General features: G+C 36.3%; 1 protein-coding gene across 1 annotated transcript; it reads right to left on the bottom strand.

Moving 5' to 3' along the window:
- Window positions 1-5,402: 5,402 nt before the first annotated feature.
- Window positions 5,403-25,819, bottom strand: GALNT3 (polypeptide N-acetylgalactosaminyltransferase 3). The gene is made up of 11 exons (XM_054208991.1): window positions 25,712-25,819; window positions 16,240-16,838; window positions 14,714-14,886; window positions 13,371-13,520; window positions 12,878-13,112; window positions 11,979-12,096; window positions 11,396-11,596; window positions 10,219-10,350; window positions 9,194-9,295; window positions 6,448-6,600; window positions 5,403-5,936 (listed from the first exon to the last, which is right to left on the bottom strand). Exons 2-11 carry the CDS (start codon window positions 16,749-16,751, stop codon window positions 5,814-5,816), a joined length of 1,899 nt encoding a protein of 632 aa, XP_054064966.1. The 5' UTR covers window positions 16,752-16,838; window positions 25,712-25,819; the 3' UTR covers window positions 5,403-5,813.

Consider the following 25,819-nt stretch of genomic DNA (forward strand, 5'->3'; position numbering starts at 1 on the left):
CTCTTTTATGTAACAGACGCAGTACCTGTCAGAAAATACAGCATTTCTGTGTTTTATTTTGCAAAAAAAAGATGAATTGTCATTTGCTAGCTTTTCAGTGTGCGAATATAATTTTAATCTGATTTTAAACAACTTTTAAATGCAATTTCCCATCATAAAACCAATCAACCAGAACTTCCATCATGTAGAAGTATTTCATGAGGAAGAGGGTTGGGCAGAAATATGACATTGACTTCTTAGGGGATTTTACTTTTGCTTGCTGAGCCTGGGAACGCCAGTGTATAATTTTAGTCTCTGTATGCAATGCTGTACAGTTTTAAATCATTGTATCTATTCCCCCCGAAAACTGAAGGGCACCCAGTCTAGACAGCAGTATTTCCAATACAGCTCTTTCCCCATCCTTCTAGCTCCTTCCTATTCTGATTTTCTTTTCCTCTTCTGTTTTCCAACATTTGATAATGCTTTACTTTTGAAAGGTTTTTTCTTCCTTTAAAAATGGTAATCTTAATTTCTCCCTCAGACTGTGAAGAAACTGAACAAGACATGCTAAAGTTATTATTGCTACCACTTATAAAATATAAAGTCAAACTAACATTTACATTATAAAGGACAGAATCAGATATTGTAGATTTAACTTTAAAAATATACTTTTCAAAAACTTTTAAGAGGGCAACCTAAAGTAAAGGGTTAGTGTTTGTAATGCAGCAAAGCTTTTTAATAACAATCCATGATATTTTTTTAACATCATAATATTAAACTACTAATTGAAATATTATTGTACTTTTGACAAAAGTGCAGCTTTGGACAATATGTTTTAGCAATGAAATCCCTACTTGAAAAATTCAGGAGGTACATTAAAATACAGAAAAGAAAATATTACATGTCCCTTCCTTGGCATATTTGATAGAAAGTACAACCCTAAAGGAGATCTGTGCACAAGAAGTTCAAAGGACTGGCTATAGTTCTGACAACTCAACCACTGAAATCAAGCCCCCTACATCTCAATCTAATATTATAATCTTGATCCGATGCATAAGATTATATAAGGCTCATTCCCAAAATGTGGAAGACTCTTCTTTAAAAGGAAGCAGTGTCCCAAAGTTCTTTCAGTTTCATGTATTTATCAGTTACAGTAATTCAACATATTTAAAGAAATGCATACAGCAAAACATGAAGTACAGAAAAGTTAGTACTGCACTGTAGAATGCACAATAATTACTCAAGAGAATCATGCTGGAGGAACAAGTTATGACAAGGAGAACATCTGCTTCTGCCCTCTAACAAAAATACCTGTGAAATAGTTTACTTTTCAGGAAAAATCAAAGACTGATGCTAGAAAAGCTCAGAGAAGATGCACAATAACTAATACTTGCACTGCTTGCTATTTTTCTTACTGCTGCTTTGTTATTACATTTGAAAAAGGAATTTTTTAAAAATGTAATTAATTAAAAATATTTTCTAAATCTCCAATCATATTTACAGATCTCCTATTGCTCTTCTAAAATTGTATGGTATCTCTATATATACATACACATACATATACGTATTTGGAAGTGTGATACTCAGTGTAGACACAGAAGTTAATTTCAGATCTTTGAACAGAATACAACAAAAAAGTCACTTAATGTCTTCCTCTGTTTATAGACCTGTTTCCCTCTTTTCTTGCAGGTATTAGGGAGTCCAAGTCTGAATTACTGTTGTATTAAGTACTGCAAAAATATAGACTAAAGTGTCCCTCATACGTTAAAGAACAGATAGTAAACTTATAAAAAGAGAATAGAGCGTTTGCAATAGTAGCAATGGCTAAAAAACTTTATGTTCAAGGGTCTTACGGGTTTGGGGTTATTGACACAAGTTAGTGTGTCAATAGCAGAGACAAGACCAGAAGTCTCAAAAAATTAAAGGAAAATGTTAAAGACAATTTTAAATCACAGAATAAATTTTCCCCTTCCACAGCTAGAACTGAATACAAAATATAATAACTAGATGACCTTCTACACCCAATCTTTGTAGAAAACGGAGTGAAGAGTACATATATTGCTATATCTACTGTAATATGGTCTTAGATTACCAACTAGAAAAACAAAAAAGAGAGTGGAACTCCTCTAGCACTGAACTCCTGCTCATGAAGAGATTCCTATCTCCAAGTGTAACAGAACCCTTGCTTCCTTGCAATTTAAATTCTATGCAAGTTTTGAATGTTACCTCTAAAAAGAAAAACTGGTGATGAGTACGCAAATGATGTTTCATATATGCAAATTCCAACCTGACAAGCTTCTAAGAGAAACAGGTTGCATGAAGAGATTACCCTTTGGTGGTATTAAAAATAATGCATTTGCTGTACAAAATGAACTAGGAGCTAAAAGAACTCAAGTCCTTTTAAGCAGTTATGCTAAATACCTTGTCTTCTAGAACAGGTTCCTTGAACATTCAATTTCCAGGAGGTCAACACGGCACAGCTGCTATCTACATAATCTCCCATCGTCTATTCATGTTTGTTGAACAATTTTCTGATCGACCTGCATCCTATTTTTCCTCAACTCTTCCAGTTTATCAAGACCATTTTTTGCTCTTCCAATATTGGTTTGATCTGCAAAAGTAATAAGAATACTTTGTATTCCATTACTGAATAATGGAAATATTTATCAGAGGGCATAGGCAGATTTTGGTGCAATGCCATTCAACACAGCCTTCCAGTTTCACAATGGCATTAATAACTCTTCCCAGTACAGTCTTTTCAACAATTTATGTCCACACTGTAGCAAGTTGTTTTAAGTCATACAGGTTTAACTTCGTAAGATATTCTCACAGGTGTCACCAAAAGCCTTACAGAAGCCAAGACGTGACTCAAAGGCATGATTATCAAGCCAGAAAAAAGACATTAGCTTAAGTTAATGCTTATGACAAATTCTTGCTGGTCTTGCTTATTCACTTGTTGACTTTTAGATAACTTCAAGCTACTGAAAGAATTTCTTCTTTCTTTTCTTCGGAAGCTGAACTCATGAGTTAAATTAATGAAAGATAGGCTCCCTCCCCCCATTAGAAATAAAAAAAACAACCCCACAACATCATCCATCCACCCACCCATCAGACTCTATAGATAAATTAGCATTTACCTGTAAGAGTATTATTTATTTACCAGGAAAAAAGGAAAAATTTATCATAAGTGTATTTTATCCTATTCAACCTTTAATACCCACCCCTTCACATTTATTCTCAGTTTTATATTTGATCATGCAGCCAAATATTTTTCTTTGTCTTCACTTTAAAAATTTGAATTTTCTTTCCTTTTGGCAGCCATGACTTTTTCCTAAATCTCCCTCCTCCCATAAGCACAGCACTTAAAGAAAATACTAAGCTGTTCCGAAAATACTGTGTTACTAGCTGCACTTAACTAGGCTTGGTCTTATTGCTCAACTTTCCCCTGTTATGTGCCCCTTTCTTGAGATTCAGATCATTAAAGAGTTTATTACTAAGCTGGTTGCGATGACACCTGCTATTTTCTTCCATTTGAATAGATACCATAGACGTTCAACACAATTCTTCTAACAAGTTGCAAAGACCAAGTACCTTTTTACCTTTGATGCTTCCCATCCCTACTTAGTAACAACACTTGCACTTCTAGACAACAGTAAGTCTTTTCCTTGTTTTTATTCTGCTGCTTTCTTCCCTTCTAAGAAGTTCATTATTTTAATTTCATAGCCATATTCCTCCCATATCATAAGGCATGCAAATTTAAGGTTATTTTTAAACTTCCATAATTTGCATAAGCCAATTAAGTCTTCTCTAAATCAGAATATAAAATTTTGTTATGAAATAGAGTCTACCTTATTAAAGTGCAATTTTATGTGACTTTAGATGCTTTAAGGTTGATATGGTCATTAATCTCACATTCATACCATGAAGTAGGCACTTTCAAGTAAGCGTGCATATCTGTTCTCAAAGAGGACATCGTGCAGAGGAGTTACTTTCCTCAAAGAAGGCCTGAAATAATCACAGTCAGAAAACGGGCATGATTGGTGATTGCAATGGAAGACTAACTGGAGAGCGTTTAACAACTGTGCATCCAGTAAAATAACCAAAGAAAAAGCCAACCGTATCCTGGGCTGTACTGAAAAGGCATGGCCAGCAGGTCAAGGGAGGCGATTCTGCCCCTCTACTCTGGTGAGGCCTTACCAGGAGTACTGGGTCTAGCTCTGGAGCCCTCAGCACAGGAAAGACATAGACCTGTTGGAGCGGGTCCTGAGGAGGGCCACAAAAACAATCAGAGGGATGGAGCATCTCTCCTGCAAGGACAGGCTGGGAGAGTTGGGGTTGTTCAGCCTGGAGAAGAGAAGGCTCCGGGGAGACCTTATTGAGGCCTTTCAGTACTTAATGGAGCCTTATAAGAAAGATGGGGACAGGCTTTTTCATAGGGTCTGTTGCGATAGGACATGGAGTAATGGTTTTAAACTAAAAGAGGGCAGATTCAGACTAGATATAAGGAAGAAATTTCTTACGATGAGGGAGGCAAAACACTGGAACAGGTTGCCCAGGGAGGTGATAGATGCCCCATCCCTGAAAACATTCAGGTTGAGGTTGGACAGGGCTGTGAGCAACCTGATCTAGTTGAAGATCTCCCTGTTTATTGCAGCAGGGGGTTGGAGAAGATGACCTTTAAAGGTCCCCTCGAACCCAAACTATTCTATGATATATATTTTTATATACTTAATGAAAGGAAGGCTATTTATGAAGCCATGATTCTATATGATCTATTGAAGTATATTTGTGGATGCTTACATGAGTTTAACTGAAAGAGCTAGCAGAATAGTTAGGAAGGCCAAGGTCTCACTTGGACTGAAAAAGCTGACATCAGTCGTTTGTAAAAGGGGAAACAGCTACAACAAGAAAAAAAAAAAATCAACATGCAACATACAGATAACATTAGAAACCTGTTAGGTAAACATTTCATAAATCACTAAAAGGTTAAAAAAAAAAGTGGGGTTAGTAGATAACCTGTAATTTAAAAGCAATAACTAACAAAACGCTGAAAAAATGTGTTAATGTTAAGCAGCTCGGAAATCTATTACAATATAATTTTGTCATAAATTTTAAAGTTCATGAAATGTAAAAAACCTATAAAATTTGGCTAAATTAGTATCAGAATAAGCAGATTTTCCATTAAAATAATCACATACATATTTCAGTGAGACTTATTTGTTTCTTCTACAAAAGAATTGACTTGCTAAAAGCTGAGCACAGCATACTAGCCTATTTGGCTTTAACCTGAAGATCAAATATTTAATTTTTTCAAGTGAATGAATTTAAAAAATACTGAGAAAGGTTCACTGAGAAAAGTAAATTATTAAAAAAAAATAAATGAAGTCAAACAATTGAGCATAAAAAAAATACAAATACAGCACCTTGTTTTTTAGATAGTGTACAATAATTTCTTGTAACTCTACAGAGAAAACTAGTCTGTCTTCAGAAGTACTTAAAATATGTGGAGAAATAATATACATACAGTCCCGAAGGTGAAACAGGACTACAGGATGCATGAATCAGTGGTCAACATATAAAGTCTTATCACAGAAATATTGTAAACTTTTTTTTTAATTGTGACCTCAATCATCTTTGGTATAACAGACTCCTAGGGAATCTCTGATGACACATTTTATATCCAACTTAAATAAGAGGGAAACAAAACATTTTGTACATACATTTAAACATTTTGTATATAAAGTATGCATCACTTAAAAATGCAGTATACGTATATGATCACAGTTTAGAATGGATCTTTTAATAAAATGCTCATGGCCTATAAATATAAAGTCTTAATTGTTCTGGCCAAAGATCCACTTCTGGAAGGGGTCTGATGGATTACAGGATGCCAAACTTGGATGCTCTCCATTTCCTGTAAGGCACATGTGTAGAGCTGCATTGTACAGAGTTTGATCCTAAAATGGATAAAAATGGAGAAAAAAACAAAAATAAAAGACAGTGAACAAACAGTGGGCATGCTATTTCCCCCTACTCTTTGTTGTTTTCCCCCAAGTTCATTGTTGTTAAAAAGACTAAGGTTACACAGGTAGCGCAGAGGCGCTAGCAAACGAATGTGAGTAGTATGCAAGTGCCAACTTGTTTTGTTACGAAATTTTTAAAAAATATTTTAAAAGATACAAAATATTTAAATTGAATTCCAGGTGGATGCCCAGACACACAGACTAAAGGATATCAACTGTTTTCATAAGTGACATTTCTACCATACATCTAAAATAGTGAAATCATCAAGTTTTGGTCTGGTAACTGAAAAGCTGAAATTATCTACATTTTGCACCCAGAAATAGACTTACACCTTTTTGGCTTTAGAGTTATATTTTGTTGGATTCTTTCTTTTATTGAATATCAAAAAATAACTCGTATAAAAGATCACTGATAAGATGCCGGTTCACTGTACAGTCTAAGTACCTTTTGATGCAGCCATTGCTCTTCTCCAATGGCAAAGGTTTTCTGGCCTTTGTAGTTACATTCACGAAGCTGCACAGGTCCTTTAGAAGCATGCAGGCAAAGCTCCTTCTGAATGTTATGTCGAATTTCATGGCGCGCAGAATATTCAAAGTACTATTTAAATAATTTTTTAAAATTTCAATAAATAAATACAAACAAGAGTATTAAACTAAATTAACCCTTTGAAATTCCAATACACTAAGTAATAATTTCTTTTGTTATTCAACTATTTGAGACTACGAATTCTTTGCCTGATTTTGAGCATACACACTTTAAAAGTGTTTACAAAACTAAAAGCATTTTTTAATACTAATATATTGCAAGTATAAATTGCAAGTGACACCTGGTGCGTATGCATTATGATGCAAGATCTCATTGCCTGCTCCCCCAGGAATCATAAATAATTAAAGGAGACAAACTGAGAAGAGGTAGTTGCATGGATAACCTAAACTTTGGCATTTCTTAATTTTAAAAATTTGTATTCAATTTTTGTTGATGCATTCTGTTTTTTCTTAGAGCAACCAAAACCAAAAATTTGTCAGACAGAACAATACTGATTGTCATACGTCAGCTTTTGCTGCTTGATCTAAACAATAAATGCTAATAGGATACTGTTATGTTCTCTTGTGAGATAGCCGTTAGAAAAGTAATATAAACATGTATTTTGTGAGTTAATTTTACCATTGTTTCCTGACAGTAGAGTACTCTTAAGGCTCAGGAATCCTAGGCTATAATTCAGGTCTTAACAGGGACTTAATTCTAACAGTTACAGACACAGCTCTCCTTTTGTACCTCTTGTCCTACCCTACCATCCTGGTCTTTTCATTTTCTCCCTCATTAAACAGCACAGTTCCTATCATTGCGCCCCATTACCATTGTTTCTTGGCTCCATGTGTCAGCCTTCTTCACCATATCTTTCCTTTCACTATTAAGACCAGTCTCAGTTAGCTCCCTGTGGCTTTCGACTATCTGTGCTTCTGCCTCCTCACTGCCTTAGGAATAGCACTGAGAACAAACAGGCATCTCAGTCTTAAGTCTCTGCGCCCAATATTACTCCCAGAAATAGGTACCGAGAGGAGTGACCTGCTTATTGACTTAGCTCCCAGACATAATAATTTGCTCTAAATCTGTTAATCTGACTTAATCTGTTCTGATTTAACTTTTGAACTCCAGTATCTCTGTGAGCCCTGAAAATACAACCTGAAAGCTAGGTTTAAAACTTCATTAATTTTGGATATTGAGTTGCAACGGACATATTTCCAGCCCCAGAATATTCTGGAAGGAATAATGATAAACAACTGAAGTGCAACTCTGAAAACTAGGTTCTCTCTTCCACTCCGTTCTCCTACCTCAAACACATGGACAAAGATGACAGGTAGCATGGAAAATTTCAGCCTAAGGTCTGGTAAAGAACATAATACATTATTCTGTTTTCAGTTGTAATGTGAAGGGTTAAGTAAGCAAATATGCACATCTCTCAAGCATTACCAGCACAACCTGTATTAAAATTCTATGAAGGCTGGCATTTAAAGGGATTCAGACTGTTACTTTACAGCAGAAGGAAAAACATAAAATGCAACTTGGAAAGCATAGAATTTTAGTACAGTCCAAGATAACTTAGAAAGACAGGTGACAGCAGATCTCTTGACACAATGTCTTGGTACAGTGTTCTGGCATTAATGACTGTGACAATGCAAAAAGGCTAATATAGTATTAATCCACAATGGGGGAAAAAAAAAAAGTTCAATACTGCAAGAAGCTAATGTAATAGGGTAGTTGTTAATCTAGGAAGTATTCCATTTCCCACAACGATTGATTAGGAAAGCATCAACTAACTAGGATCACGTGTCTGAGTTTTCACAGTGCCATCAATGAATGGCTTTTAAGATTGAAGATTTTATTTTAAAAAAGAAAAATTAGAACTATATTCTAACAATAACTTTTAAACCTTTCTTGACTTTTATTATTAAGGATCTACAGTTAATAAACCTTATTCCCCAAATAACTCTCTAAGGCAACACAGAAGTGTTTATTTCTGGGCAGGGAAGGAGATGTTCCTTTTATTAGTATTACAGTAGTGCCTGAAGGATTCAGTATCTGACACCTATTGCAAGTCATATTGTACAAGAAACAGAGCACCATTGCTGCCCCCAAGACCTATGCCTCAGAGAGAGCTTTGCTTGGACAAATTCAACCATATTATTCATTTGGATTAGCCAGTACAGGATAGACCACTTTGACCTCACACTATGAGGCTGCAAGCATGATAGGGAAGGTGGCTCAGGCCTGGCCACTTGGTCTCCCATTGGCCGGATTCCCACCAACATCTTCCTTGACAGTGCGAGTCCTGGTGGCAGAGAAAGAAGCAATAGGAGGAAGCATAAGGGAAGGAAGAATTAAGAAAACAACACTTACAAGAAAGTAGTAAGGGTAAGTTTTGCATGTAAAGGAGAGATCAAATGAAGCAGTTCAATTGCGTTAAAAATCTGAATCCATACGCTGAACATAAAATGTTAGAAGTGGGACACAACATGAAGAGCAGTATGACATTTTCCTTGAAAAACATATATAGGAATTAACTAAAAAAAGAGAGAAAAGTTGCATATTAAAAATGAGTCCATTTCTCTGAAATAAATGAAAAACTTTAATATGTTGTGTTTTATGATCAGCTGAACAGATCATAAAAATCAGGTATCAAATATTTTACCTGATTTCCTCCAAGTCCATGACAAGAATACATAATCAATGGTTTGCCACCGTGGTTATTTTCACCAACATCCAGACACATGCGGTTACCTATGTTTTTTAACTAAAGAAAAAGTGTTATCAGAAAAAAAAATAAAATAAGGAAGCTCAGTGGGGATGACAAATAATTAAACTGTCTCACTAGCATACAAAACTAACCTTTGGCTTAACAACAATTACAGCTGTTAGTTATTTTTTACTTTCTGCTATGCTCAAATCTAAAAGTCCTGGTCTCTCAGAGTTAATATTTTCTAACCAAAAGCCTAGCAACTATGTTATAGTTGACTACAGCCACACTGTGAATTATCAGGCTACTGGTATACAAGGTTACTGTTATTCAAATTACAAGTTGAACAGATACACATAAAATATTCAAAATTGGAGGAAGGGGAAGTGCCAAACATAGCTGAACATTCACATTCTCCTCAAGCTAAGAGTTACTAGTTGTTTAATATTTTGTTGGTTTTAGTAATGCAATGTCTAAGAAATTATTTGGCAGAGGAAAAGCAACAGTCTTTAAAAAAATTTGTGTACAAACACACGTTTTCCTCATCCTAAATCTGAGAAGCAAACAGCTGTCCAGTTTTCCTTGTCAACATGAACTAAAAATTCTTTCAGACTTCTTACTATATAAAGCAAAATTTGCCTTGATAATTGAGGAAATCTCTAACCTCTAGCTTAGTACTTTTGTGTCATTTTAACTGTTTGTGACAGGCAGACTGTTGCTTATCTTAGCAGATTGCAAGATCCCATTAAGCAAGAATACTGTTAGCTATCAAGAAGCTTTGGTTAAATTTTGTATCACCATTGACAAAGCTATAAAATACTCCAATAGCAAGGTACGCAGAAGATTCTTTGTCCAGAGTAGTGACAGAAACCCCTTGAGCTATTAATGATACCTGAAACGTAAATGCTCTAGCTAAGGTAGCACAAAAGATTAGCGAACTTCCTGGATTATGGAAGACTATAGAAAATAATCAAACTTACATATCCAGAAAACAAAGGATTCAGGTCTGGCACATATGCTTCTGGATAAACATTACTGAGATACCAGGTAAAATTTTTACACTGCAGACGCTGCCTTAAATCAAGTCTTTTTGAGATGTCTCCAAATGTTTTCTGTTAGAGGAAGGGAAGTAAAGAAGGATGGAAAAGGAATATACTAAACATTACTAATATCAAATTTGTACATATAAATCTATGATATTCTGTATTGTAGCATTAATTATGGTTTAAACCTCATTTGTTGATTATAATACCATACTACTATGGTCACTGCTGTCTGTTTTTCAGGATCATAACACCACTGACATCCTGCCTGCAGCATTTCAAAGCATGTACAAGAAAAATACATTGCAACATGGAAAGAACAGAAACAGCCTTAGTCCCAAGAGGGTTTTAAGAGTGCCATGAAGTGGGAAAGTACAAACAAGACCATACTGACGACAGCTATAAAGCTAACTGATCTCACTAAAACGAGTAAGCTGAAATAATGAATTGGATTGATTAAATAATTAGCATAGTAGTCAGTACAATACAGAATCTCCCAGACAAAATTCAGTTGTCTAGCTGCTAAACATGCTTAGGAAATCTAACACTTAGTGATACAATATTCACAAAAATTTATCATACAAAGGGACAAAAAATATCTTCTTGAAGAAAACTCTAGATTCCAGCTAGTAAAAGACCAAAGTTACAGAAAAAAGAAAAAAAACACCAAAAAACTGACACCCAAACCTCCTGAATAAGTTTTATTCTGCAGATGAAGAACAATAAAACCTGCTTTTTAAGTAAAAATACTAAGCAACTTGAGACTAATGAGACATCATGTTTCTCACTCCAAGTTAGTTTGCATTTTGTGTGCTCAGTAGTTTTTCACATGCTCTTCTGGTAGCTCTGGTAGCCATTTGATGCAAACAACCCAGGATTTTAGAGAATGTGTGAAAAAATCCTACCAATCAAAAAAACCCACCACATAAAACACTATCATCACCCAAACACTTAAGTTTCTCATGTTTGTTGGGGATACAGCATTAAGCAAACTGAACTCTGTCTTTCCATTAAAATATCTAGAAACCTTACATACTTTTTCAATAAATAACTTTTGCTCACCAAAACTTTCAATGCAGCAAGCGTGATTTCTAATACCACCACCACCACCTACTTGTTTCACAATTTTTGCTGCCTCTGTGTTTCTTCGGTAAAATATTTCTTTATATTCATCCATCCAGACTTCTGCAAGGCGGACTTGATTACGTGTGATTACTTGAGTACCTTTTGGGAAAGTATGCGGACTCTTGCTGCGAAAGACATGGCCAACAACAGAGCAAGGCATGATCTCCAACTGTCCACCACATTGCCATACCTAATAATAACATTTTTTGTGTAAGTGTGCTGCAATTAGAATTAAGGGGGTGGAAAAAAAATTCAGCAACATTATTGTTCACCAGAAAAAAAAACAAACTACCAGCAAGAGTCTATATATCAGGCATACCATAAGTGAATTTCCTAATCAGGTAAACTCTGAAAATGTACATTTCATCTATCAACCCTAAATACATTTAAAAAAAAAATAAATTAGTTCCGTGTGCATGTTTGTAGTTTATTTCATAGGTCAGTAGTAACTAATTTTCCATGTCCTAATTGGCTGACTCAGCAGAGAAGTCAAGATCTAGTACTAATTTGTCCTCAAAAATCCTGTACACTGTCAGTATAGAGACCACTGCTAATTAAGTAGCTAAACTTACTCTGAAAGACATTTCTATATTTTCACCTCCCCATATTTCCATTTCTTCATCATAGCTTCCAATGTGTTCAAAGTAGTCTTTTGATATTGAAAAGAGACCTCCAGCAAAAGTAGGTGTTCTGCAAAAAGAGAAATTTATTGAGGAACACAGGATCAAAACAGGTAGGGTTTTTTTAAAATATAGATGTAAAAATGTTGTTAACTGTTCTAGGAAGTCTCCATGCATTTGTCAGTGTTTCGCTACATTGATACATTTTCCTGGCATAGATAATACTTCAAGTAATTAAATCTGCCCACATTGAGTCTCATTTGACAGTTTTATTGTCACTTATTAACAACTGGTTTAGACTAATGACTGCTGGTATAAAAGACGGCATCAGGAAAAATAACATATTTTCCCTGTATGACAGATATCAAGCAAAGTTATTACTCCTCTAAACCAGTCACCTGTCTGAGGCCAAAGTACATACAATTATCATCAAATGCACTACTGTAATAGTCTAGTATTTTGGTGCTCTGAACCTTTGTTGTCATCCTTTCAAGGATGATGAATGAGGATCCACAATCTGTGGTACTGTCTCTGAAAAGAACTGTTTATAATCCTCCTTTTTCCCTCCCCCACAATGAAAAAAAATATATATATAGAAACTGCTTATTATGTTCCTAGTATATGTAGAAAAAAGGTAATGCAGAGCAATTACTGTCTTAAGGAGGCTATATTTTTATGAAAGCTTTAAAATTTACAATGTAGTTCTTAAAGAAAGCATTACAAAAATCATCTAAGATGCTAAAACTTCTGATCATGCTAATCTAAAGAATGGGTTCATTTACAAACTGCTACTTATAATGAAAAAAACATGCCAACTAAAGGATTTAAAATATTATTCCAATTATGTTTACCTAATTGGATAAGTGTCATCTTTTCTTCTTTTATTTTCATGTTTAGGAAGAGACTCCCATCCAAACGACAAACTCCAATCAAAGTTTCCTCTGTTGTGGCTATGCCCATAAGGAGATGGTTTACTGAATTCAAAAGTATTGAGATCTATAGAAGCAATATCAGGGCTTACAACAGCAACAGGGTTCTCAGCTATTCTTGCCAATAACGGCTCTAACCAGCCATAAAAGCATTCACCTATAGAGAAAATAGGAACAAGCACTGAATTTTTACTTGGCTATAAAGTAGTACACAGGGAATATCTAAACAGGCCCACAGCAAGCCAATATGCACTGCTCTTAAATAACATTGCTAGTTACACTTTCAATGATACAAAATAGCAATAGGAAAGATGATACATTGCTAATGTTCATAATTCATAAAAAAATCTGCAATATTAAATCAAAGACAACAGCATTATAAACCAGATCTGGTATAGTTATAGGTTACACTTACAATGAGCATCCAGAAAGGTAAGGGTCTCTCCTGTTGCTACTGAAGCTCCCAACAACCGTGCAGTGATTAGACCTTTTCTTTCTTTTTGACGGACTACTTTAACTATCTGAAATTGTTTCACATATTCGTCTAGTTTATCATGCAAGTATTCTAGAAAGAGAAATAAATTTCAGCATAGTCGGTGTATATACATGTCACTGCCTAAAATGTTACATTACTAAACTAACAGGATTAACAATTCACACTAACCCCAAGAATGACCTCAACATCAAAGCCATAAACAATTCTTGACTGTTGAACATTATTTTTAGGGGCTGAGTTTTGGTGGGTAGGGGGGTGTAGGAAGAGGTGACTAGCAGAGAGCAGGGGATGGAACACCAAAAGTGTTCTAAAAGAGAAAGGACATGTGCTGGTACATCTCTTTTGCAGTATTAACAGTTTGAATATCAATTCAAAATCCATTTTCAGAGCAAACAGATCACATTCCTACTTACTCAAGTTATCTGCACAACATGCAAATTTTCCCCATAACGATGGCACATTTTACACAGTTTTCAAAGGCTACAATATTTACAACAGCAACAGAAGTTATACAAAACTCTTTAAATGTGCAAAATTTGAGAAACAACCCCACATCCTTCATTAAACATCCCACATCATCTTCCTTCCTCTGCCCATCCTTAGTATCACACTGTACTACTAAACATAATTCAAATCCAAGTGTGTCAGTATACCAAATACAGACTTGCAAAAAGTGTAAATACATTAATATAAGCATGTAAGTATAGACACGTTCATGTTAAGTTATGCATATAAAGTTTTTTGAACTTGCATTTGTGATCACACACAGTATACATTCAATTATTTTTGGCAGTCAGCTTGAGGACTGAAGATTATTTTTCCATAAAATAATTTTACTTTCTAGGAAAGACATTTCCTTTCATATTAATGAAGTTAATTTGCATAAAGACAATCACTATGATAAAATGCAAACTGATACAAGCATTAGCCGATTTATTCTTGGATACTTTGTTCTATAAACTGTAATTGGTTTGAAGCACAAATTACTGAGCTACTTGTCATGCAACCGGTTATGCAGTTTAAGCAGCACTAGAATTAGAATAATCAGAAATGGGGTTTAAAAACCTTTTAGAGGACAAGAATTTCATATTTAACTACCTTATGAAAAAAAGATAGGGTGGAACTATTTTATATTTTAAAGAAAAAGAAAGGAACAAACCCAATTAGAATATCATTTTACACATTAATGGTATTAACCAATCTGTAATCCTAACATGTCTTTAAAAAAAAAAAAATCAAGAGAAAATAGAAAGTCTTCTTACCATCTACACTGGCATCATCCACCAAAATAATCTCCTTTAGCAGTATGGCAGGAGACGTATACATCACACTGTGAACAGTTCTGAGCAGAGTGGACCATGCTTCATTATGAAAAACTATTATAATACTTGTAGTTGGCAATGGTGGGCAACGTTTAAACTTTTGTTCAATACATCTACAGATTAGAAAGCATTACAAGTGTTACAAGATGGACAAAAAGTTTTGACGCAAACTCTTAAAAGAAAGCCTATTCTTTCTAGTACAAAGCTTTATAAGCATGGACATTAAATATTTCGGCTTCTCCACTTCCCATCCCAGTTTTGGAGTGCAAAGGCAGGTGGTTCAACTGAAGAAGCTGTACAAAATATTTTTTAAAAATATGGTGAATAAGAATTCCACTTGAACAACTGACTCAGTTCTGCTTCTGCCTCACAAACATTTGAGTACATTTCAGTACCATGTTATTATATTGAAATCAGCAGATACTGAGCTGCAAAATCAGACTATAAGTCACCGTTACTGTTGAAATACAAAAATACAAAGACGACTATTTATTAGAAGAATGCAGACTTTTCAAGGAAAAATAGAACAAATCTAATTCATAACTTCAAAATTTTGTTTTTGAATAAAGAACAGGGCAGCATATCCCATTCAGGGGAAGCAATTTTAAAACCACAGTTTTTCCAGATTTATGTATTCTGAACAGAACTTTAAATCCAATTGCAAGTCAAGATGACAACACTTCCGTATTCATAAACTGCACATTTACTGTTTATTACCTGTCAACTTTAGAGACTGGAAGGCTCCCCAGGGTAATTATCACAGCCATTGCCTCACAAAATACACAGGCAAAAACTCACCAGTTACGCTCTAGCAAAGGTTATTGGGAACTGCACCACATGTAACGTGATACTCATACTATCAGCAGCAGCTCAGTGAGGTTAGTCACTTCTGACACAGATAGCTGGGAACATATAATCTGACGCTAAGAGAGATTGCTCATGACCAAAAGCCCCTCTACCCAAGTCCTACAGTCTTCATTAATAAAATTTCTCAATAATGCAAGATTGATGAGATGTTCCATTGACTTGTTCAACAGTTTACAATTCCTAATTTATTACATTCTGCTGGTGGTTTTATTAACACTGAACACTAAAAAAAAAAAAAAAAAAAAGAGAAAAAAGGGGGAGGTAAGATGGTGTTTAAATAGAAAAAAGTTTAAACCACATTTTTAGTTTTCTTCTAAGTAAAACTTAGCAGGCTTCCAGAAAGTCACTTAGAAATTATAGCTTAAAGGCAAAGGCAGAAAATCTTATTTAAATATGGTTAGCTTGAATTCAAAAGTATGAAAGAAGCGAGGCTTTCTAACATTCTTGGCTTTGGCACTGTGGATCATTACGTACAGTCAATCATTATATATAGCTAGGAGACTTTCCTAAACTATCACCTAATGCTGAACTCAAATCACTTTGCAGTCTGCATTTCTGACAAGTTTTTCAACTATGAGGACATAAACATTTCAACATACTCAGGAGGTCGAGTGTCTGGTCCAAGATCTCGGTGTAAAGAAATCCTATCACTTGCAAATGCATTAAAACAGTGTTTTTCTTCTCCACGCTGTTTTTCTTTCTGTTCCTCTGAATTTAAATTGATGGTTTTAAATGCTTTACCAGAAGCACCAGGAGCATTAGGATCTTGAAGGGGTCGATCTAGAAAGGGTTTTAGTTCCACTGCAGTATAGTGTCCTGGCAAACAGTGTCTCTCTCCAGGAAACTTAGTTTGCCTAACTGGTGCTTTTATCTGCATTTTTGGCCTTGCATCTTTCATATTGTTCATAGCATTTAACATGAGACCTAATACATGACTTTTCTTTCTAACAACTGGCTCAATCCCTGCTTCATCTTTAAAATCTTGAACACCCACTTCTCTTTGTAATAAAAATAAAAATACCAGAAAGACAAACACAATAATGCTAAACTTCCAAAGTTTCCAGTGAAAAACTAATTTCTTGAAGACTTTAGGTGTTTTTGTCAGAGCCATTCTAGGTTTAAAAATTTATTACAAGACAAAAGTTTCTGTGAATGATGCTCTTCAAATACGTCACTGCATTTCTTCAAATTATAACACCTGTAAATTAAAACAAAAAGTATAAATTTAGACATCTCTCATATTTGACAATGTAAACCCACAAGAAATTAATAGGCAGGAATTAATTCACAACTCCCAACTGTCAAGCATTATGTGTCCATCACTTAAAGACAGGTCACCTATCTATAAGATACCCAAAATGCACTTTCCCTGGTTTTTGTGTTGGTTTGTGGTTTTTTTTTTAAATACACTTCAAATAAAAGAACCAGAAAGCAGGCACACCACTAAGAATAAACCACTATTTCTACACAAAATTACTTCACATGAATTTTCTTGCAAATCTTGAAAATTAAGTTGTTTAAAATTAGAGGAAAGTGTTGCTTTAAGTCTTCTAAAAACAGGGAGGCTTAGTTCAATGATGAGATAGAAGGAAAATAGATGGAATCAATGCACTAAGTTCAAGTTGTGCGTAAGAAAGACCCACATAAAAAGTGAACTACAAAGAGAGGAAGGACTTCTCGATCAACTTATTTCAACAATTTGGAAATTTCCAATATTTTTTTTTTTAAATTCCATTTCAAGATTAGACTTAAGTACTCAGACTTCCAAGTGAGAAATTTTTAGATTAATTTAGTTATCTAGTATACATGTTCAATGTAGATTTAATACAGGTAATTTGGAGTAGGTTAATTTAGCCTGAGGATCAAGTAATCGTTCTGTATATTTTTTCATTCACTTGTACTGCATTTTCTGGCATGTACTGCTGCAACTCATCAAGAGAGCATGTCAAAGAGCTCTCCTCTTTCAGGAACTCTGCCATCATTTTTTTTTTCACAGACAAGCAATTATTCATAGGCTTTCAAAGATGAGGAACTATGAAAAACATTTGAGAACTTCCAGAATCCAAGTAATTTGAATTAAATTCTCTCTGCAAAATTGGCAGTTTACAAGAATGGGAAAAATAGCAACCAATCTGAATTCAAATCACAGCTTTATTTTTGTGTAAGTTGCATGTATGCGAACTGAGAAAAGAAATAAGCAGCATCTAAATAAAAGCCACAGTTAATTCCCACTTGCTAACTACTGACCACAGGACTGCAAAACCTACTTTTCTATTTCATCCTTTGAAATACAAAAAGATTCTGCATTTCATAATTGGAGTAACATAGACTCGAGAAGAGATACAACCTGCAGAAAACACACACAAAAAAAAACCCCTCACCTGGTTTCTTTCAAGAATTTGCAGGATAAGTTAAGTATACGGACTTTTTCACATTAGAATATATTTCAAAGCTTACGTCAGCTTTTTTTAATAAATCCATACATTCAAACCACAGTAGTTTTACCATAGAGCTATTGTTATAGGAATGCAGAGGGGAAGCTCATTACATCATTGCCATATAAATACTAAAATACACCAAAAATGTCCTTCATAAGACTCACAAAATTTCCAAGAAAACCTATGAAAAAAATCCAGTCCACTTCTGTTGTACACATTATTTTCCCATTTTTCTTTAGTGCTAAAAAAATTTCATTACAATACCAATACTTACACGCTGAAAGACTAAGAATAAAAACTTTCTTTCCTAGTGAAAGGATTGCAACCAATTTACCAAATTGCCAGCTTAAAAAACACCTTGTTTTCTTACAGTGTCTGGTGAGTTGATCTTGGCTGGCTGCCAGACACCCACCCAGCCACTCTCACTCCCTCTCTTCAACATGACAGCTGGGAGAAAATAAGATGGAAAAGCACATGGGCCAAGATAAGGACAGCATGGTCACTTACTGATTGAGTAAGAGAAAAAAGCAGAGAAACCAGACTTGAGGATGATGAATTTACTTTATTGCCAATTGGAGTAATACGGTGAGAAGCAAAGACAAAACGACAACCACCTCCCCAGGCTCAACTTCACTCCTTTATTCCCAACTCTTCTATCTCCTTTCTCCCAAGTGGTGTAGAGGGTACAGAGAATGAGGGTTGTGGTCGGCTTGTAACACTTTATTTCTGCTGCTCCTTCCTCTTCACACTTTTCCCCTGCTCCAACATGGGTCCTCTCTACAGGGTACAGTACTTCAGCAAAAACTGCTCCAGCATGGGTCATATACAGGTCGCAGTTCCTGCCACAATCTTGCTCTTGCATGGGCTCTGCATGTGCTTCAGCTTCCTTCAGGGCATATCTCTTGCCTGGCATATCACAGGCTGCAGTGTGGATATCTGCTCCAGTGTGGTCCTCCATGGGCTGCAGAGAAATACCTTCTTCACTGTCATCTTCTCCATGGGCTGCAGCAGCACAACCTACTTCACCATAGTCTTCTTCATGGGCTGCAGGGGAATATCTGCTCTGGTGCTTCCCCTCCTTCTTCACTGACCTTGGTGTCTGCAGGCCTGTTTCACATTTTTCTCACTCTCTCTCTCACAGCTGCTGAGCAGCATTTTTTACCCTTTCTTAAATATTTTATCAGAGGCACCACCTGCTATGCTGGGTGGCTCAGCTTTGGCCAGCAGTGGGCCTGTTTTAGAGCTGACTGGAACCAGCTGTGTCCAGCACAGGGACAATCCGTGGCCGCTTCTCACAGAAGCCACCCCTGCAGTCATCCCCACCTCCCAGCCTTGCCATGTAAATGCAATACACTATGTAAACCACTAAGCATATGTACAGATCATCACCCAGCAAGAAGACTGTAACTTATAAAACTACCATTGCTAAATCTGCAAGGGCTCTGCCTGAGTCTAACAGCCTCTGCAGCCTGTTAACCAGGAACATTTTCGTAACACCGTAAAATAGAAAATCATGTTACTGTTCCTCAATGCACCATGCACAAGCACGTATGATATTAGTAAATCTTAACGCTTCGGAATCAATAAGCTATATAAATTCATCTTCCTCAAACAGAAAAAAGAAAACACATTTTTTTTTATATTGGAGGTACTTAACATTATAAGGGAGGTCTGGCAACTTCTTTATCTCACAAGCAGGCATTAGGCATAGTCAATCAGGCAAACACCCTGGGAGGGGGTCATTAGCACTGGTTGATTTATTTCCAAACATTGTTGCCCTCAAATTTCTTTTACAACACTAAAAAAGCAACAATGCTTTCCAACTTGCTCTAGGCCTCTTCCACTTGTTATAGAGACTTAAATTTGTCTATGACAAGAGAAAGGTTAAGCATTAATGAAGATAATGGTATAAGATATGTCACGAAAAGAGAGATTGAAGTTAATTCTATATAGCAACATTGACTGCTTTATGCCGAAATTATGCTTAAATTTGAGAACTTAATCAGTATTTGAGTCAAATATTTACAACTGTCTCTTTTTGTTTTAATGAGCTGGCATGAGACAACTCAGAAAGGGTAGAAAAATTACATGGTATGGCTACATATCTGTTATGTGCCTTAGTACCAGAGAAATTTTTTAACTAATTTAACAATTACTTTAGAGAATTAAAGTTGCAGTCGTCAGATTTCCATTGTCCATCTTCAACATTTCAATTAACGCAGCAAAATTTACTTATGCTAAGCTCACTATGTCATAATTTTTTTTCTAGTTTCATATTTTCTACATGAAATTTGGCTTCATTGTCTCCAGCATCAAAATAGAGAAATGGACTGGAAAATACCAAATATTTCTTCCATAGATTTTTAGCACATAATTCAGACTTTTGCTGCTGCTGGCTTTGATGCTACCTGTGTTTTGCATACATCTGTCTTCAGATAAATAAGTCATTAAAGACTATAATAAGCAGACATAATGAGCAACCATGAACACAGAGCAATTCATTTAGCATTTGGTTTCCTATGTAACTTTATTAACTTTTATCTGCATACACTTTGACTTGTCTTTAAGAACGTATTCTCTTGTATTAGATACAAGGCTGCTCAGGTTGAACTAAAGGATCAAATGATAGCCTTGGGATAGTATGTGCAGCAGAAGTGAAGCAGACAAACATGGGCTCATTTGCCACAAACATACAGCAAACTCTTTGATGTAGACAATTGCTGAGTGTAGTTTTCTTGACAAAATACCTTATAGGGCTATTGCTTACAATAAGAGAAGAGCTCTTTGTCTCACAAAATAGTAGCAGTTTCCAGAACACAGACTACATTGTCCAGAGAACTTTTGTCTTGAAAGCTGTATCTTCCTTAGGGTTTTTACCAGGATAATTTTGTAGTCAGAAATACAATCTTTATTCCCCACAAATGCCTCACATTTTTATGGCATAGCAACGTCGGTAAGCACAGACCAAGCTACTGTTCCATCCTCCAGGACATGCTGAAGAAATATGTGGCATGATTAAACTCCCTGAGGTGCCTGTTTAGTAAAGTGTTTAATCTTCTATTCATTAGTGTTATTTTCACTAATAGTAGTCTGTATTCTTACAGCACTTTGAAAGAACTAGCCCTAAACATCAGAAGTTGGATTTTAGGATTTATTTTTTTTTTTAAGAAGAAAATAACCAGAAAACTAGTATGTACTACAAGTCTTCTAAGAAGTGCCAAAAAGCAGCTGCCACACTACTTCAAACCACATCACATGGACAGCGTGTGAATTCAATACAGTCTATGTTACATTATGCCACCCACTAACTCTGATGTCAGACTGTCTGCAAAAACTCTGGCTTACCAGAAAGCCTCACTACAGTAGCCAACATGTAGACAACTCTGTCTTTTTGTTAGCTTGGTCTGAACAACACTGTATACAACCATTTAAAAAAAAAAAAACACATTAAAATGTCAAGATAACCCAAAGGAGGAGAAATTCTTTCAGACCATGCCAGTAGGAGAAATTTCTTGGGGTGAGTATCAACAATATACTTGATCTGAGTTTTTCAAATAAAACTTTTTAAATTGACTTTTCTTTTATCTGAATGATAAATAGGGTTATAATGTTTCCTGAGAATGTTGCTTATGGAACATAAAATAAAATAAATACTAAATAAAAAATACTTGAGAAAAATAATTAAAATGAGAAAAATAGGAGAAAAATAACCTTAACAATGACTCTAATCTCAACTATTTAACTACACAACTTTGCTTGACCCTTAATCTAATTTTTTCTGTAACTCCAGAATCACAATCTTATTAAGAAGCTTTTCTAAGTATACAGTCCCTTCATCAAGACCTTAATGTTACCTTAATCAGAAAGTGGGTGCGTGAATAGATACACTGAACAAATTCTTTACGGGAAAAAAAAAAAAAAAGACTTGACACTCATGATCAACTGTTCTTACCAAATTAGAAAAAGTCTGCCAAAGATACATGATTACACATGTTGGGATACTTTACCTGTGAGAAGTGCTACTTTCACCACTGCTATTTCTGGATTTAAAATTCTAGACAGGGCTTTTTGTTTTATTTGCATGAATACCAATATAGATACTACTAAAACATTATCTACTGAAATAGTCATTTTGGTAAGTGATGCTCTAGGCTTCTACCACCATGGAAATTGAGATTTTTCTACCAGAAAAAAACAAATAAAATAAATAATTGAACAAAACCATTTCCACTTCTTAGAAGCACGTCCCAGAAGAACATCTACTTTCATTGCCACCTCTTGTGACAGACTAAGAAATGTCCAACTTGCAGTGAATGTTTCATACAGGTTAAGCTGAATATGGAATACAAAGGCTCTCCACACAATCGAGAGTATTCAAAAGCACTTCATAACTTGGGGAAAATGAAAACAGTTGCTTAAGTTTACCAGATTATGCTACTGTTTACAAGAATGTTAGCACTTGGCTGAAAAAAAAGGAACAAATTATAAAATGAAATGTACAGAAGTTAAAGATTAAGGCTTCATGTGAAAAGGAGAAACAAAATCAGATGGCCAGTTTCTATCTCTACACTTGCAACAAAAGACACTTGCCTATCTGTTCCACTAAGAAATCCTACTGAATACACTCCTACGTAGGACACACATACTTAAAAGAAATAGAGATTCACAAACTCCGGATACTGTTCCTCTGGGTACATTCCTTGACACTCAGACAGTGCAAATGTGGTTCTACTCCTGAAAAGGTAAGTTTTAAGAGGAATACCGAATATATTCAGTTCCTGAATCTTAGTTTTAGAAACATCAAGGGCACAGATTATTCTAGCGAAGACTGGATGTAATCTGTCCCGGTGATTTTTACAGAAAAATCAGAACCTATAACTGGATGATAACACAATAGGCTGAAGAAATTCAGACCAGCAACAGCCCAGAACACTCAGGTAGAACACAACTTTTAAACTATTTTCTTAAGCAGTTTCTTTGTGATTAAAACAACCAACCAACCTTCCTTCTATGTATTACAATAGAAGTGCTTCCAAAATCTCTTTCAATATGAACACTGCTACTATTTTTCTACAGCAAAGCAGCGTACATGATAGGCAGAGATAGATAGTACCCTGTGACAATAGATAATATATTAAAAGTATACAGTAATCATGCATTATAAAAAATATTTATTGTTTATTTGTATAGCCTTGGGACTATAAACATGCACTGAACTAAACTTAAATTTAAATTTCACTCAACTCTGCAGCTTCCTTTTTTCTTGGCCAGATTGGGTTTAGCCTCTGTTAAAATAATTTTAGACTGTCCCTAGAAATGCCATGATGACAAGCGAGCACCATAGCAGCCGGAAAGTGTTGTTTTAACTTAGAAGGATTAGGGTTTGATTTTCACTTAAGCACCAGAAAATAATCTCTGGACCATAACCAAGGGGATTTTTTGTTTGTTTATTCTGTTTTCCTGATTGTAGCAATGTTTCTAAAATAACAAAAACATCTGAGTATTAAGTGCAGGGTTTGAAATCACAGTTTTACACCTTAGTTGGCCTTAAACTTTTAAGTTGTTTAAATGATAAGTGTAAAGCAAAGCAAGTCTCCTCATGGATTTTTTGAGACTTACTGAGGTTTATTGGGTCAGTGACTGCTAAACTAATCTTGATCAGAATCTCCCAAAGGTGTCTTCACTTTCCTCCTCTCCCTACTTGACTGATTCTTTTCCAGGAACATTCACAGCTGAATAATCTCACCTAACAACAAATAGTCATTTGACTATAGAATTTCATTACTAAATCACTGTCAGTAGTTTTGCAACATGATTTCTCTGTTTGTAAGCAGAACTATTTCCTACAGCACGTGATATCAATGAATCTTAGGAAAAATCAGACAGTAGCAAGACTGACAGCAAGTGAGTAAAACCATGCTTTACGCAAGAAAAAGTCTAGCACTTCATAGTCTAGAAACTTGAGGCACTTTCAAATCTTCTAGGAGATAAGCACAGAAATGAACAGATAAGGAGATGAAACTCATCAGGTGCTGGCAGGCACCTGACCAGCAATTCATATTATGAACACGATTCTGTACATTGATTCCAAAGAAAGGGGAAGCCTGCACTAGCTATCAGCTCTTGGAACAGACAGGCCAGGCAGCAAATTTATGCAAAGCAAATAGGAATGTCTCAAAGCAATGCAGATTGTCACTTAGAACCACAGACTTTGAGGAGATGTCACAGAGAGGGCAATTATATCTTGTTCCTCTTTTGACAGAATTCAAGATACCCAAGCTGCCGCTGCTATTAACCCACACAAAAAAGAGGGTAAAGTTAAATGGCAATAGTAGTTATGAGGAAAACTGCTCTTCTGCTCCTTCCCACAGTGAAACAAAAATAGTAATTTGGGCTCTCTGTGACTAACTTATTTTTTACTTTGCTATGTTATTGAGAAGCCTTGAGATGACAGTAGAAGATGCCAAACTGACCAAGCCACTGAACAAATCTAGCTAAAAAAAGAAACCAAAACTTGTGAGTTGTCTGTTCTGTCTCAGTCTTTAACTCCATTGCTCAGCTCAGCAGCATGACACTGGCTTTAGTCAAGACTGAATAAATCAATCTAATTTTTAGTTTTTTTAAACAAAAGATGTTGTTTTGTAACAGAAGACTAACATGTAAAACACTACTAAGGTGCATACACAAAATTCATATTTCTAGTAAGTTATTTTTCATTTAACCAATAAAAACTTATTAATAAATACTTCTTTGTACAAGCTTATTTTACACAAAGTTAAAAAAAATATCCATGACACTAAGGTTATCTATGTTATAATTCACTTTTTCTGTCAGTTCTCCAGACCCAAGAAAATATTCTTAAGTACTGTCGCCTGCTGTCTAGAAGTAAGACTAACAAACTGATGGAGAAAAGAGACAATCTAGTAACTTAAAAACACTTCATATAGGATGAAATACACCAGAGGAAGCTGGCAACTTACACAATGAAACCATCACCGTGCTGTTACCAAATCAGTGCGGTACTGCGGACAAATGCTCGGGCGGTATCTGTACGTGGCAAGAGACACCTCCCTTAGTCAATACTTTTGGTTTGGACAGTGCATCCGGCTGGTGGCCAGCACTTCCCGGAGACCTGTTTGCCCAGCTGCCAGGCGGCAGCAGCTCCCTTCTCCGCAAGCCTGAGCTCCTCGCCCCGTTTCACGTGTGCCCAGAGCGGGGCAGGCAGGGCTGCGCTGGCCGCGGGTCCCTGCGAGGCCCCTGTGAGGCTGGCTGCCTTGGTGCGATCTGAGGGCACTGTGCATGGGGCGTGCGAGAAGGTGCATGTGTGTGTGTGTGTGTGTGTGTGTGTTGGGGGGGCAGTGCGCGTGAGAGGATGGCTGAGGGGGTGCCTCTGAGGGGGATCCCCGGGCAGGCCCCAGCCCCACGTCCGCCCCACGACCTTTCCCTCACGTCACCACTCCCTCCCGCCTGTTGCGCCCCGCGCCGCGCTCACCCGGACGGTCGGCGGTGAACGGAGAAGCGGCACCGGGCGCTGCCCCGCCGCCGGCCGCGGCCCCTCGCCAAGGAGGAGCGGAGCCGCGCGGGGGCTCCTGAGCCCAGCGGGCTGCCCCCGCCCCGCGGTTCCCCTACTCACCTCGTCCGGCGGGAGGAAGGCGAAGGCGCTGCCCGCGCGACCGGCTGCAGGCACTGGGAGAACCCGGCGCTGCTCCCACCCCGGCCGGGAGGCCGCCCACAGCGCCAG

The sequence above is a fragment of the Rissa tridactyla genome, chromosome 7, assembly GCF_028500815.1.
Source record: "Rissa tridactyla isolate bRisTri1 chromosome 7, bRisTri1.patW.cur.20221130, whole genome shotgun sequence".
NCBI lineage: Eukaryota > Metazoa > Chordata > Aves > Charadriiformes > Laridae > Rissa > Rissa tridactyla.

Excerpts from the sequence above, each read along its gene's own strand:
- GALNT3 (XM_054208991.1), bottom strand. The coding sequence starts at position 16,751 with ATGGCTCTGACAAAAACACCTAAAGTCTTCAAGAAATTAGTTTTTCAC. Across the intron at positions 9,296-10,218 it reads ATCCTTTGTTTTCTGGATAT|TTAAAAAACATAGGTAACCG; the intron begins GTAAGTTTGATT and ends CTTTTTCTTTAG. Across the intron at positions 6,601-9,193 it reads ATGGACTTGGAGGAAATCAG|TACTTTGAATATTCTGCGCG; the intron begins GTAAAATATTTG and ends TTATTTAAATAG.